Source organism: Lynx rufus, unplaced genomic scaffold (assembly GCF_022079265.1).
Source record: "Lynx rufus isolate CCGP_SWC_20201006 ecotype Redwood Valley unplaced genomic scaffold, mLynRuf1.p SCAF_16, whole genome shotgun sequence".
Lineage (NCBI taxonomy): Eukaryota > Metazoa > Chordata > Mammalia > Carnivora > Felidae > Lynx > Lynx rufus.
The window spans coordinates 38,563,922-38,577,836 of NW_025814830.1; the positions used below are offsets into that span (position 1 = coordinate 38,563,922).

At 36.7% G+C, this 13,915-nt stretch overlaps 1 protein-coding gene across 1 annotated transcript in view; it reads right to left on the minus strand.

Annotated features, from left to right (window-relative positions):
• The window catches only part of TERB1 (telomere repeat binding bouquet formation protein 1), a 40,505-nt gene that overhangs the window by 7,358 nt on the left and 19,232 nt on the right, over positions 1 to 13,915 (minus strand). Inside the window, exons 8-14 of the mRNA XM_047079307.1 lie at positions 13,645 to 13,797; positions 11,605 to 11,736; positions 10,883 to 11,008; positions 9,623 to 9,780; positions 5,678 to 6,027; positions 4,444 to 4,508; positions 3,811 to 3,906 (exon numbers count right to left, since the gene is read on the minus strand). Coding sequence (XP_046935263.1) covers positions 3,811 to 3,906; positions 4,444 to 4,508; positions 5,678 to 6,027; positions 9,623 to 9,780; positions 10,883 to 11,008; positions 11,605 to 11,736; positions 13,645 to 13,797 — 1,080 coding nt within the window. The remainder of the gene's footprint in view (positions 1 to 3,810; positions 3,907 to 4,443; positions 4,509 to 5,677; positions 6,028 to 9,622; positions 9,781 to 10,882; positions 11,009 to 11,604; positions 11,737 to 13,644; positions 13,798 to 13,915) is intronic.

The following is a 13,915-nucleotide window of genomic DNA, read 5'->3' on the forward strand; positions in this document are numbered from 1 at the left end:
GGGATATAAAGAGAAAAAATGGTTATAAATGATTTAAAGTTTGAAATCTGGGAGGCCAAAAGAATAGTGACCACACTAATAGAAATGGAGTGGCTGGAGGGAAGGCAATTTAAAAGGGAGAAAGATGCTGTGTTTTAAATACATTAACCTTGAAGTAAAAACAAGATATTGAAATATGTCTTAGGTGTAGCTAGAAAAGGAGGATGAGGCTATATATAATCCAAGGTAGAAGCCAAGTGTAGAGATAAAGATTTGAAAATTATCAGTATGATAGGTGATGCCACAAAAGCAGATGTTGAAACAGCATTGAGTAAGTGCTATAGATTATGTCTTGGGGAAATATGCAGAAATTTGGCAGGAAGAGAAAGATAAAGTAATAAAGGTGATAAAATGAAGTGTTTTTCAGACTTCTTGAGATGAGGACTAGTTCTATTAATCTGATCCCCATGCCTGCCAAAGAATAAACACTCCCTAAGTGTCTGTGAAGTGAGTGAATCATCATTAAAGAAGGGAACTAGGAAAGAACCATCTCAAACAAACTAAGATATGAAAGGGAGTTAACAGTAATAAAGTATCTCCTCTGCCCTGTGGAATACTTCCCACCAGAGGTTCCCAAACTTTCTCACGTCATGGCATCCTTGAGATCTTGGTGACTTTTTATGGCACTCCTAGGCCAAAAGAAATACCAATCTTCTGTTAAGTCCCAAACAACTTAATAAGCATTTATGTTCTAATAACTTAGTAGCCATTTGAAAAAATAATACACTTAAATTGAAAAATATTTAGATTTCATTCTTATTAACCACAATTACTCCTTTGTTTTTAAAAGATTTTATTTTCAAGTAATCTCTATAAGCATCATGGGGTTCAAACTCACAACCCTGAGATCGAGAGTCACGCTGCTCTACTGACTGAGCCAGCTAAGCACCCCTAATCACAGTTACTCCTAATGCGATATATGCACTTACTAGGTACAGAACAAATTCTCCTATCTTGGAATCTGACTGACACTGCCACCCTCATTTCCTGTTCCACATTATTTTTATGTAGTGCTTGCTTTTTATCACAACCACTGGAAACTCAGGTCCACAATGACATGAAATCATCAAAAGGAATGCAGTGCAAGCTAATGGTGAAACTGTAACGACTCTGAGCTAGTAGTTCCTGTGGTATCCAAAAGATGTTGATTATTATGTATTTCACTTATAAAATTTATTTTTTTAATGTTTATTTTTTTTTGAGAGACAGACACAGAGACAGAGAGAGAGACAGAGAGAGAGAGAGAGAGAGAAATTGCTTGTGTATGCAAGTGGAGGAGGGGCAGAGAGAGAGGGAGAGAGAGAATCCCGAGCAGGCTCCTCGCTGTCAGCACAGAGCCTGACACAGGGCTCAATCCCACAAACTGTGAGCTCATGACCTGAGCTGAAATCAAGAGTCAGATGCTTAATAGACTCAACCACCCAGGCGCCACCCATTTATAAAATTTAAAGTATTTTGTCATGCCCTTTCAAGTTCACCACAGACCTCCTGGGAGTCTGGGTGGATAGTTTGGGAACTGTGTCTTTAAACTATTGAGAGGAGAGGATTCCACGAAACAGTTATCAACAGTGTAGAGATACTAAAGAGGAGAAGAATTTTTTAAAAAGTCATTGGTTTGGCAGAAAAAAAGAGGCTTCAGATAATCTTTAACATTAAAGTTTAGTAGAATGGCAATAAAAGAAGCCAGATTGCAAGGAACTAAGAAGGAAATTAATACATTGAAAGAGAAAGGAGAAAGAGCAAGTATCTGGTAATGATGAAAGAAAGAGCAGATGAATATTTGAAGGGACAGCAAGTCACATAAAGTATTTAAATTTTTCCTTTTTAAGTTTTAATTTAATTTAATTTTATTTTATTTTAAGTAATCTCTACACCCAACGTGGGGCTCAAATCCATGATCCCAAGATCGAGAGTCACATGCTCCTCCAACTGAGCCAGCCAGGCACCTCTAGATTTTTCTCTTTAAGACAAGAAGAAATGAACATAGTTTAAGTGGGGACAAAAGAAGTTAATGGATAGAAAGGTAATGAAGAGAAAGATTTCACAAGTATTAAAATGGGGAAGAAAAAAGAGATGGCATTCAGATCATAGTTAGGTATTGCTAGTTTTAGAGTAATAGAGACAAACTCTACATCCAAGACTAAAGAATAGTGATATTTTGAGCCTAACATGAGCCTGAATTTTATCCACGTAACAGAGTGTGACACTAAAACAAAGAGGAAATACCAGGGTATGGAGGAGGAAAAGGGATGAATTAAGCGTCCCTTGGATGGATGGAACATTTACAGGGCCCCTGCAGAACAAATAACTAATGGAGCAACTACGTGGATAGAACTAGAGGGTGTTATGCTAAGTGAAATTAGTCGGAGAAAGACAAATATCATATGACTGCACTCATATGAGGACTTTAAGACACAAAACAGGTGAACATAAGGGAGGGGAAGCAAAAATAACATATAAACTGGGAGGGGTGGGTGTCTGGGTGGCTCAGTCGGTTGAGTGTCCTACTTCAGCCCAGGTCATGATCTCATGCTCTTGAGTTTGAGCCCCGCGTCTGGCTCTATGCTGACAGCTCAGAGCCTGGCGCCTGCTTTGGATTCTCTGTCTCCCTCTCTCTCTGCCCCTCACCTGCTTGCGCTCTGTCTCTCTGTCTCAAAAATAAATAAACATGAAAAAAATTAAAAATAAAATAAAATAAAAACAGGAGGGGGACAAAAACATAAGAGATTTTTAAATATGGAGAATAAACAGAGGGTTGCTGAAGGGGTTGTGGGAGGGGGGATGGGCTAAATGGGTAAGGGGCAGTAAGGAATCTACTCCTGAAATCATTGTTGCACCATATGCTAACTAACTTGGATGTAAATTAAAAATAAATAAATTATTAATAAAAAATAACTAATGAGGCATATAATACTAGAAACATTTATATACTAACTACAGACATAAAAATAGATATTGTTTAACACTTAATGCCTAATGTGTACAGCATTATCCAGAATATACACCCACTGATGCTCTCTGAAAATATACAAAACGTTTACCTTACTCAGAAAAGTTAAACTCATAGATGGTATTAATTGTGACAAAAACAGAATAATAAAGTAATTAAAAAAATATTAGCTATGGTGATTCAGATAATGAATACTGGAAGCACCGGCTAATGCAGATAAGAGGTATTAATTTGAATGTTTTATGATATTCCAGATTGTTACTTCTCTAATGGAAATGAAGTGTTTTTTTTAATGTTTATTTATTTAAAAAAAAATTTTTTTTAACGTTTATTTATTTGTGAGACAGAGAGAGACAGAGCATGAACGGGGGAGGGTCAGAGAGAGAGGGAGACACAGAATCTGAAACAGGCTCCAGGCTCTGAGCAGTCAGCACAGAGCCCGACGCGGGGCTCGAACTCACGGACCGTGAGATCATGACCTGAGCCGAAGTTGGCTGCTCAACCGACTGAGCCACCCAGGCGCCCCAATGTTTATTTATTTTTAAGAGAGAAAGTGAGAGTGTGCGTGTGTGCAGGCAACAGAAAGGAGAGAGGATCTGAAGCAGGCTCCACACTGACAGCAGAGAGCCTGATGTGGGGCTCAAACTCATGAACCACGAGATCATGACCTGAGCTGAAGTCAGATGCTTAACCGACTGAGCCACCCAGGTGATCCTAAAGGCAATGAAGTTTAAATCACACAGGCAGAATTATTGTAAAGTCTAGTTAACTAATATCATATAAAGTTTTAATTACAAAATAACTGTATAAAAAATATTTACCTGAGCATCTATACTTTAACATTTTAGAATGACTGTCAGTTGCTAGAAAAGTGATGACTTCTTTATTTATTATATCTGAACATAATGTAAATGGATCTGGAAAAAAATTGCAATATTTAAGATTCTTTTGATTAATGAAAAGGACCTGACATTTACATGATATATTAATTCTCAAGATTTTCATAAACTTTAGTACAGTACTACATATTCAGTCATCTTGTTGGATAAACAGAAAGGTTCTGGATGTCAATAACAGGTGATTAAAGTATTTACACCAGAAAGGAGTCAAAAGTGTGGCTTATATGTTAGAGGGCAAATATACCAATTACATTTTTAGCTGTATTAGTCACCTAAATATGTTTTCTTAAAAAATCAAAGAAGAAATTTTTTTTTTTTTAAGTTTTTTTTTTTTATTTATTTTTTTGGGACAGAGAGAGACAGAGCATGAATGGGGGAGGGGCAGAGAGAGAGGGAGACACAGAATCGGAAACAGGCTCCAGGCTCTGAGCCATCAGCCCAGAGCCTGATGCGGGGCTCGAACTCCCGGACCGCGAGATCGTGACCTGGCTGAAGTCGGACGCTTAACCGACTGCGCCACCCAGGCGCCCCAAGAAGAAATATTTTTAATCATACCTGTTACTGGTAACTCCTGCTTTCTATTTTTGACAACAGGAATTGGAGGTTTAAAAACATGGTCACTAAAAGAAAACAGACACCAGAAATTAAAAGTAAACATACTGCTCAGTGTGTGCACAAATGTTTCTGTAAGCAGTGGTGTGATTCTGGGTGTTTGGCAGGCAGGAGATGGAACCAGGATCTACCAAAGTCTATCAAATTCTACCAAAGTAGCGTTTGTAATGGTTATAGCCTCCTTTCTAAAAGTGGAGCTAAATAAGATTCCAAAAGGCAATAATACTGATGCCAACAGAAACACAGGGAAAAAGTTATAAAAGAGAAAAACATAGGGTGCCTGTCTGGCTCAGTTGGAAGAAGAATATGCGACTCTTGATCTTGGGGTCACGGGTTCGAGCCCCATGTTGGGTGGAGAGATTACTTAAATAAACAAGCAAACAAACGTAAAAAAAAAAAAAAAAAGGAGAGAACAAAAGCAATGGGACAGAAAGCAAGAGAGCTGGCCCAAGGGCATATTTCAATGCTTTCCAATTCCACATCCCTGAGAAATCAGGTTAAAATTAACATCAAGAATGGTTTTATAAAGGAAAAAAAGGAGTGGTGATGATGTAATCCATCTCCCTAATATTCCGTTTACATTGCAACCTTCCCAGAATATAGCAGCAATACTCTTCAGTTTCCCTACTAGCTCAGTATCCATCAGAGGAGAGAACACAAGTAAATTTTTAAGAAAAGCTACATCTCAGGTCCAGCCCCACAGGCTATCTGAGGGAGCAAGGTCATGAACTGGAGGTGAGGTGAAAGGAACAAATGAAAAGGTAATCCTGAGCCATATTTTCATCACACACTACTCCTTTTTATCAAATTAAATTTACAAACTGGTTTTTGCTACATTGCCGATGGATTATTAATGCATGTGTTGTTACTTCAGGTATAGGGTTTCAGGTTAAGTTCTCTGAGTATCCTTTCTAAAATGCAAATCTGATGTCACACAATTTAAAATTGTCAATGGCTCCCTACGCCCTATGAGTGAAAACCAAAAATCCTGACTGTGACATGCAAGGCCCTAAATGAACTGGCCCATACCTCCCCATCCAAACTCCATTCCCAACATTTCCATTTAGGCTCCTCCCAAGACCATTTTTTATCATTTCTATATCCCAGGGCTTAATAACATAGTACTACAAAAAAAATACTTGAATAAATAAAGTTAGAAACAATTATTAAACTATACCTTGATTGAGAAACAGAATTCTTTTTTTCAAAATTTGTTCTTTCATGTAAGTTTTGACTATAGCTTGAATCGGCTTTATATAAAGTTTTATTTTGTCCACTCTCCCTATAACAAGCATCAACTGGATTTGTACTCTTTAACAGGGTCTTCATTTGGTGATCATTTGTACACGCTGTAGTTAGAATTCCATGGGATTTACAACTCGGAAGCTTTCTAGACTGGCTTTTATCCTTATCTTCTGCTTCAGGGCCTTTGCCAATACTATCTCCATGGAGGTGTTTCAATGTATTTTGAATATTTATGTTCATAGATGAAACATTATCCTTGTATTTTTCTCTCTGTATTTTTTCCTATAATGTAAAAATGACAAGTAAATAATTTCAAGATAATCCATTTGTTTTATAATCCAATTTATACTTTCTTTAAATAATATAGGAAAAGTTCATGATTGTCAACAGAATATACATAATAAAAGGGACAGTTTACATTAACAGGAAAGGGGAATTTATTTAGTAAATGAACTGGGGACAACAGGGTAGCCATCTGGGGAAAAATAAATTGGATCCATATCTCACAATTCACACAAAAACAAAGTCAAAATGAGGGGAGCCTGGTGGCTCAGTAGGGTAAGCATTCAACTCTTGATTTTGGCTCAGGTTATGATCTCACAGTTCGTGAGTTTGAGCCCCATATCAGACTCTGTGCTGACAGTGTGAAGCCTGCTTGGGATTCTCTCTCTCCCTCTCTCTCTGTCCTTACCCCATTCATGCTCTCTCTCTTAAAATAAATAAACTTAAAAAAAGTCAAAATGAGCTAAATATTGATATATAAAAAACTGAACTTGTGTGTATATATATGTATATACACACACATATATGTGTGTGTGTGTGCATGTGTGGTTTTTTTTAATGTTTATTTTTGAACTAGAGACGGCGTGAGTGGGGAAGAGACAGAGAGAGACAGAAGATCCGAAGTGGGCTCTGCACTGAGAGTAGAGAGCCCAATGTGGGAATCAAATTCATGAACCACAAGGTCATGACCTGAGCTGAAGTCAGACACTTAACTGACTCAGCCACCCAGGTGCCCCAGAAATTGTATATATTTTAAAAGAAGACATAATATTTTAACATTCCTGAGGGGAAGAAGGCCTTTCTAAATATCACACAGAATCAATAAATCATGAAGAAAAGAAACTAATATAGTTGACCCCATGAAAAATTTTTTTCAAAGCTCTACTATAGACCAAGAATAATATGGGTGGCTGGGGCGGTTGTGGGGAGGGCGGACTCAGAAGAAAAAAAGGTCAGAAGCAAACCAAATGATTATCAAAACATCTAGAAAGAATATGTATAAATCATGTCTTGGGGTATGATTTTTCTATCAACATTTATGAAAAGCTACTATAATGAAATATGAAGAAGATAAATAGCTCCTAAACTTATGAAAAAATGCCCCATCCCACATGCAGTAAGAGAAATGCACAATAAAGCTACACTGAGACAGCATTCATCTAGGACACTGGCAAAAATTGAAAGGGTATACACTCTCATAACTTACAGGTGAGAGCATAAATTGCACAACTTCTATGGAGAAACAATTTGACAGGATTGTTCATAATAAAACTTGCACATCTTTACAAAAAAATCCTATAGATAGGGGAACCTTGGTGGTTCAGTTTGTTAAGCGTCTGACTCTTAATTTTGGATCAGGTCATGAGCTCACAGTTCATGGAATCAAGCTCTGTGTCAGGCTCTTGCTGACAGCAAGGAGCCTGCTTGGGATTCTCTCTCTCCCTCCCTCTCTCTGCCCCTCCCCTGCTCACACATATACACACACATGGCTGGGAATGGAGAATGCAAGGAAATACCTAAAGGGTACAGAGTTCCTTTCTGAGATGATAAAAATATTGTAAATGACTATAGTTGCATATACTGTAAATATACTAAACACTACTGAATTGTACACTTTAAATGGGCAAATGGTATGGTGTGTGAATAACATCTCAATAAAGCTTTTTAAAAAAAGATGAAATACTAATATAAACATGCATAAACCTTGAAAACATTATTCTAAATGAAAGAAGCCAGTCACAAAAGACCATGTGCTCTATGATTCAATTTATATAAAAAGTACAGAATAGACAAATACATAGACACAGAAAATAGTTTAGTGGTTGCCTAGGCTGGGAAGGTGGGAAGAATGGATGGGGAAATAGGGAGGGTGACTGCTAAAACGTATGGGGTTTTTTGGGGGGCGTGATAAAAATGTTCTAAGATTGATTGTGGTAATGGTTGCACAATTCTGTGGTTATACTAAAAGCCAATGAAATGCACACTTTAAACAAGTCAACTGTATGGAATGTGATTTACATCTTAGTAAGGTGCTAACAAATATATATATTTACCACCTGGGTGGCTCAGTCGCTTAAGCGTCTCTTAATTTCAGCTCAGGTCATAATTTCATGGTTCATGAGTTCGAGCTCTACATTGGGCTCTGCAGTGACAGCATGGAGCCTGCTTGGAATTCTGTCTCCTTCTCTCTCTGCCCCCCTACACTGCTCACTCTCTCTCAAAAGAAATAAAAATAAACAAAAAAAATTTTAGTGTTTTATTTATTTTTGAGAGAGAGACACACACATAGCATGAGCAGAAGAGGGGCAGAGAGAGAGGGAGACACACAATCCAAAGTAGGCTCCATCCAGGCTCTGAGCTGTCAGCACAGAGCCTGATGCAGGGCTCAAACTCACGAACCACAAGATCATGACCTTAGCCAAAGTTGGACACTCAATCAAATGAGCCACCCAGGCTCTCCAATAAAAATAAACTTAACAACAACAAAATATATTATATATATTTTTATTATATATATATTTATATATGTTTATATATATTTTACATATATATATAAAAAATATAGGGTAGCAAGACATTTACTCTAGAGTTGTTTACACTTGTGAGGGATTGAATATAATCTAAATGTCTCTCAATTAAGTACTAGTTAAATAAATTTATAATAATCTTTAATATTGAATACTACTCAGTCATTTAAAAGAATGAAATTACTATACTATTATACTAAGTTGAGCACTATGCTTTTATTTTTAAAAATACATGCACAAAGGAGCACCTGGGTGGTTCAGTTGGTTGAGCATCCAACTTCAGCTCAGGTCATGATCTCCTGGCTCGTGAGTTTGAGCCCTGCATGGAGCTCTCTGCTATCAGCACAGAGTCCACTTCGGATCCTCTGTCCCCCATTTTCTCTGTACCCCTCCTGCTTGTTCTCTCTCTCTCTCTCAAAAATAAATAAACATTTAAAAAAATTTTTGAGAGACACAGCATGAGTGAGCGAGGGGTAGAGAGAGAGAGGAGAGAGAATCTCACAAGGTGCAGAGAGAGAGGGAGAGAGACTGCAGAGCCCAAAGCAGGGCTTGAGCTCACACATGCGGGACTAGAACTCAAAAACCAAAAGATCATGACCTGAGACAAAGACGGGTGCTCAACCGACTGAACCACCCAGGCGCCCCATCAAAAATAAACATTTTTTAAAAGTACACACACACAAAGACACAAATTGTACATACATAAAAAAATATAGAAACATGTATTATGTGTGTATATATACATACATACATATACATATATAAGAGAGAGAGATTACTTCTCCATCCTTTCTCTTTCTTGAACCCTTATTATACAGATGTTAGATCTCTATCTTCCGTGTCTCTTATTTTTTCAGTCATCATTTCCATTTCTTAAAAATCTTTTCTTTCTGTGCTCAAAGATGGTTACTCAAGTATCACTACTTAATTTTGAATTTAAAACCAATAAAACTTAAAAAATAACTTAGCAGGAAAAATATTTTACCCTCTAACCTCTACTGAAAAAACAAAACAAAACAAAAAACCTTGAAAAAAGTTCTATATTCTTTGAAACAAAAAAACCCCACCTCATTTCCTTCTCTTTCAAGCTGTTCTATTCTGTGTAGAATTTCCTTTGCTTTCTTCCAGTAGTCTTCAAGATTCTTCTCTTTCATATTTATGTCTTCTAATTGTTTTTCATTCTCATCAAAAGAATATTCTCCTAGACTTAGACATAATTTTTCGGCTTCATAATATGGGGAAAAATAGTTAATTTATCCATTACTGGAAATGTTTTTTTTACACTTTAAATGTAATTTTAACACTAAATACAGACAACCTCATGCCCCACACCCCCTTCTCTAAATTTGGCCCATCTAGACTAAATTAACTGTCTAAATGGTATAGAAAATAAACAAAAAGCAAGTGCTAGGCAGAGGCCCAAGCCCCGGTCATAAATTAGACTTTAATCTGCAGAGTTATAGGAGAAAGAATATCATGAAAATATGTTATGCCAGATACACGAACACCCTCAGGTATATGGATACTGGTTTTAAAGTAGTTTTTTTTCAACAGCTTTCATAGAGTGGTTCCTTCCTATAATCTTTTAAGTTTTCTTTTTGCATTTTGCAGCAGCAATTTTTCTTCCATGAAGACTAATTCAATGGCCATTAATCCTTCAATGCATGCTCCCTCCTAACACAGGGTCTTTGTGCCTCACTGTTGCTCATACCTGAGACATTTGCCATAACAAATTCCCTTCTTTTCACCTAGTTAATGCTACATATTCAGATCTCAGCTCAAGAATCACTTCTTCCAAAGCCTTTTCTGCTCCAAGTCTAAAACACAGTCTTTTGTTCTATGCTCTCTAAGCTCTATTGCTCCATCCATTCCTAGCCCTTAGGTTAATATATAACAATTCATTCATTTTTGAGATTATTAATGACTACCTGTTTATCTAGTTAAACTAAGCTCTATGAGTGCAGACTGTTGTTTCTTAATCATTGTATCCCTAAAACCTAGCAGAGTGCCTGGCAAATAAAAGGCACTCAGTTTTTAAAATAAATGAAATGTACTTTATAATTTAACCACAAGTCACCTGTAGACCTCAAGTTTAAGTCCTACAACTAAATTTGTCCACAATGCATAAAATAAGTAAATTCTCTATATTGTTGCTCTCTTCCAGATAGATTTTTAATATGATGAAACACTCTAGTCACGTCCAAATCATATACTCTGCTTTTCAAATGTAAGAAGAGCCTGGGGACCTTAAGGGGTTTGGCTCATTCAGCAGATACAAATTCCCTTTCATAAACTTTGGTATTTTTTTAAAGTAACAATATACTTACTAATTTTTTTGCAATTGTGAAGCACAAAAGTGGCAGCTTTGTTTAGTTCCTCACTCTGTGATTCAGTTAAGGCTTGTATCATGAGTGGAAGCCCATTGTTTTTAAAAAGGTCATACTGATTTTCCTCTGGAAAATATATCAAAAATGAGAGTAGAAGATAGTAAATCCTAAGCAAGAGACAGCAAAGCAAGGAGAATGGAAAAGTGGAGCAGGGAGCAAAGAGGAGAGAAGAGATTGCAAGGAGAGAGAGTGAGGAATGTAGAAAGGGTTGGAAAAGAGGAAAATGGACAGAAAGAGAGCAGGAGAAGAATGGAAAGAGGGAGGAAAATGGAAGAGGAGGAGAAAAAAGAGAGTGATAAGTAGAGAAAGAAAGATAGGACTTTCAAAGGTTTTCAGTAAGGGAGAACAGGATTGGATCTGTGCAGCAGTGTAAGAGTGGATTGAAAAATGGAGATACGAGAGAGGGAACACAGGAGAAATCTATTCCAATAACATTGGTGAAAGATGTTGAGGGGCTAAGGGCCTAAATTGGAACTGGGCAGAAAGGAATAAGGAAGAGTATGGATGAAGAAGGATGAAGAGCAAAATGACTAGCTTGGGGCCTGAATGACTTGGAGAAAGGCAGTACTTTTAAGCCTTTCACATGAAAATGAGGGAAAAAAACAAAAGTGGATTTCCACTCCACTGTTCTAATAAGCACACTGAATAAATTTAATACTTACCACAATCCTCTGTGCAATGACCAAGAGTAAGTATGATGCTAAATTTTTCTCCTGAATCCAGACTTTCATGAAGCAGTAATGTCAGAAGTTTTGAAACAATCTGATACTTGGATAGTATTACTCCAAAAGTAGCTATTAGTATAAAATAGAGGGAAAAAAGTATAAACTTCAAACTCATAACTATATATATATATACTATATGTCAGATCTTATCCTGGGAGAATGATCTCATAACTATATAATATCTAATATTCATAGCTCATATAATATCTAATATGTATGTGTATGTGTATGTATATATAAATAAATACATTGTAATAATATGGTGATTTACATAGTCCTCATTAATCCCACTTCCCAAGATAGGGACAGTTTACTAAAGCCTATTTTATGAAGAATGGTTTCTTCTCAATTATCCTGCATAATGCTGTGAGTATGAAGTAATAATACTACCTCCCTAAAAGCTGAATATGCTTACTCTCACCTTATACACCTGTTCTTATCTAGATGGACTATAGACCTTCCTATGTAACTAACTCCTGCCCGTAACTGAAATACATTATTAACTGCCATGGTTCTAATGTTAATGACACAGTGAAGCATCCCTGAAGCTGTCACAGTGAGATATAACAAAATTCAAGAAGCTGCCATTTTGTTATACTTCTCCTAACAGCATTTTTAACAGAGTTCACCCAGTGTCTAACAATATTGATATCAATAGTAAGGTTGTAAATTCTTCAAGGTACTAGGTCTTAATCATTTTTGTGTCTCTAGAGCTCACTAAGAGCCCAGCACATAGCAGGCCCTTAAAAGCTGATCTTTGGGAATGCAAGCTGGTGCAGCCACTCTGGAAAACAGTATGGAGTTTCCTCAAAAAAACTAAAAATAGAACTACCCTATGACCCAGCAATTGCACTACTAGGCATATATCCAAGGGATACAGGTGTGCTGTTTCAAAGGGACACATGCACCCCCATGTTTATAGCAGCACTATCAACAATAGCCAAAGTATGGGAAGAGCCCAATGTCCATCGATGGATGAATAGATAAAGAAGATGTGGTATATATGTACAATGGAGTATTACTTGGCAATCAAAAAGAATGAAATGTTGCCATTTGCAACTATGTGGATGGAACTGGAGGGCATCATGCTAAGTGAAATTAGTCAGAGAAAGACAAAAATCATATGATTTCACTCACATGAGGACTTTAAGAGACAAAACAGATGAACATAAGGGAAGGGAAACAAAAATAATATAAAAACAGGGAGGGGGACAAAACAGAAGAGACTCATAAATATGGAGAACAAACTGAGGGTTACTGGAGGGGTTGTGGGAGGGGGGATGGGCTAAATGGGTAAGGGGCATTAAGGAATCTACTCCTGAAATCATTGTGGCACTATATGCTAACTAATTTGGTTGTATATTTAAAAAAATAAAAAATAAAACAAGTCAAAATAAAAAAAATAACTGATTTTTTAAAAATCACCTACTTATTTTTCAGTTTTTTGTGAATGTTAAAAGCATTGGTTATTACGGACATTTGCAGACTATCATTCCTCAGTGTCTGTACATGTGAGAAGCAGCCATGGGTTCAAGTCTGAGTCTGCCACACACTAGTTATGGTTGGGTAAGTCAGACCTCATACTTATTAGAAAGAGGCATAACTTAATTCTTTATATAATTTTTTAAAATCTATAAATTGGGTTTTCCATTCCTTATGTTTCCCAAATGTCCATTTCTAACTTAAAGTTTTTAACTTAATATTGCTCTTTTGTTGAAACAAAGGTTTAGAAATAACAGAATCTTATCTTGATTCTATCATTAGACAAAGTCGGAAGTCCTAGTTTTGAACCCTTAGGAAAGTCATAACCTTCATGGGAAAACAAGGAGTTGGACTAGATAAGTTTTAAGATTCCTCCCACATGTGAGAAACTGGAAGTCCAAACCATGTTTGTGTTCCATCTACCATTTCAACACCTACCATGTTGAATTTAAACAAAACGCAATTATATAAAAATTACTAAGCATGTTTACTCACGATTATCAGCAATACACGCATCCACTGTCTTTGTCACCACCACTGCAAGCTTAGCACTGGAAACAGTCTTGTGTGAATCAGATTCCAGTTGCACAAGAACTTGAGACAATACATCCAGTCCACCCACAGATATAAAGTATTTCTGAACAAATGCTTAAGGAATAAAGTAGCAAGACTATTAATATCGCAAACAAGTGTATGGTTCCATTCAATTATTTTGCACTAAATATGACATTAACTTGACTTTTTTCAAGTACTAAAAATCCCAAAA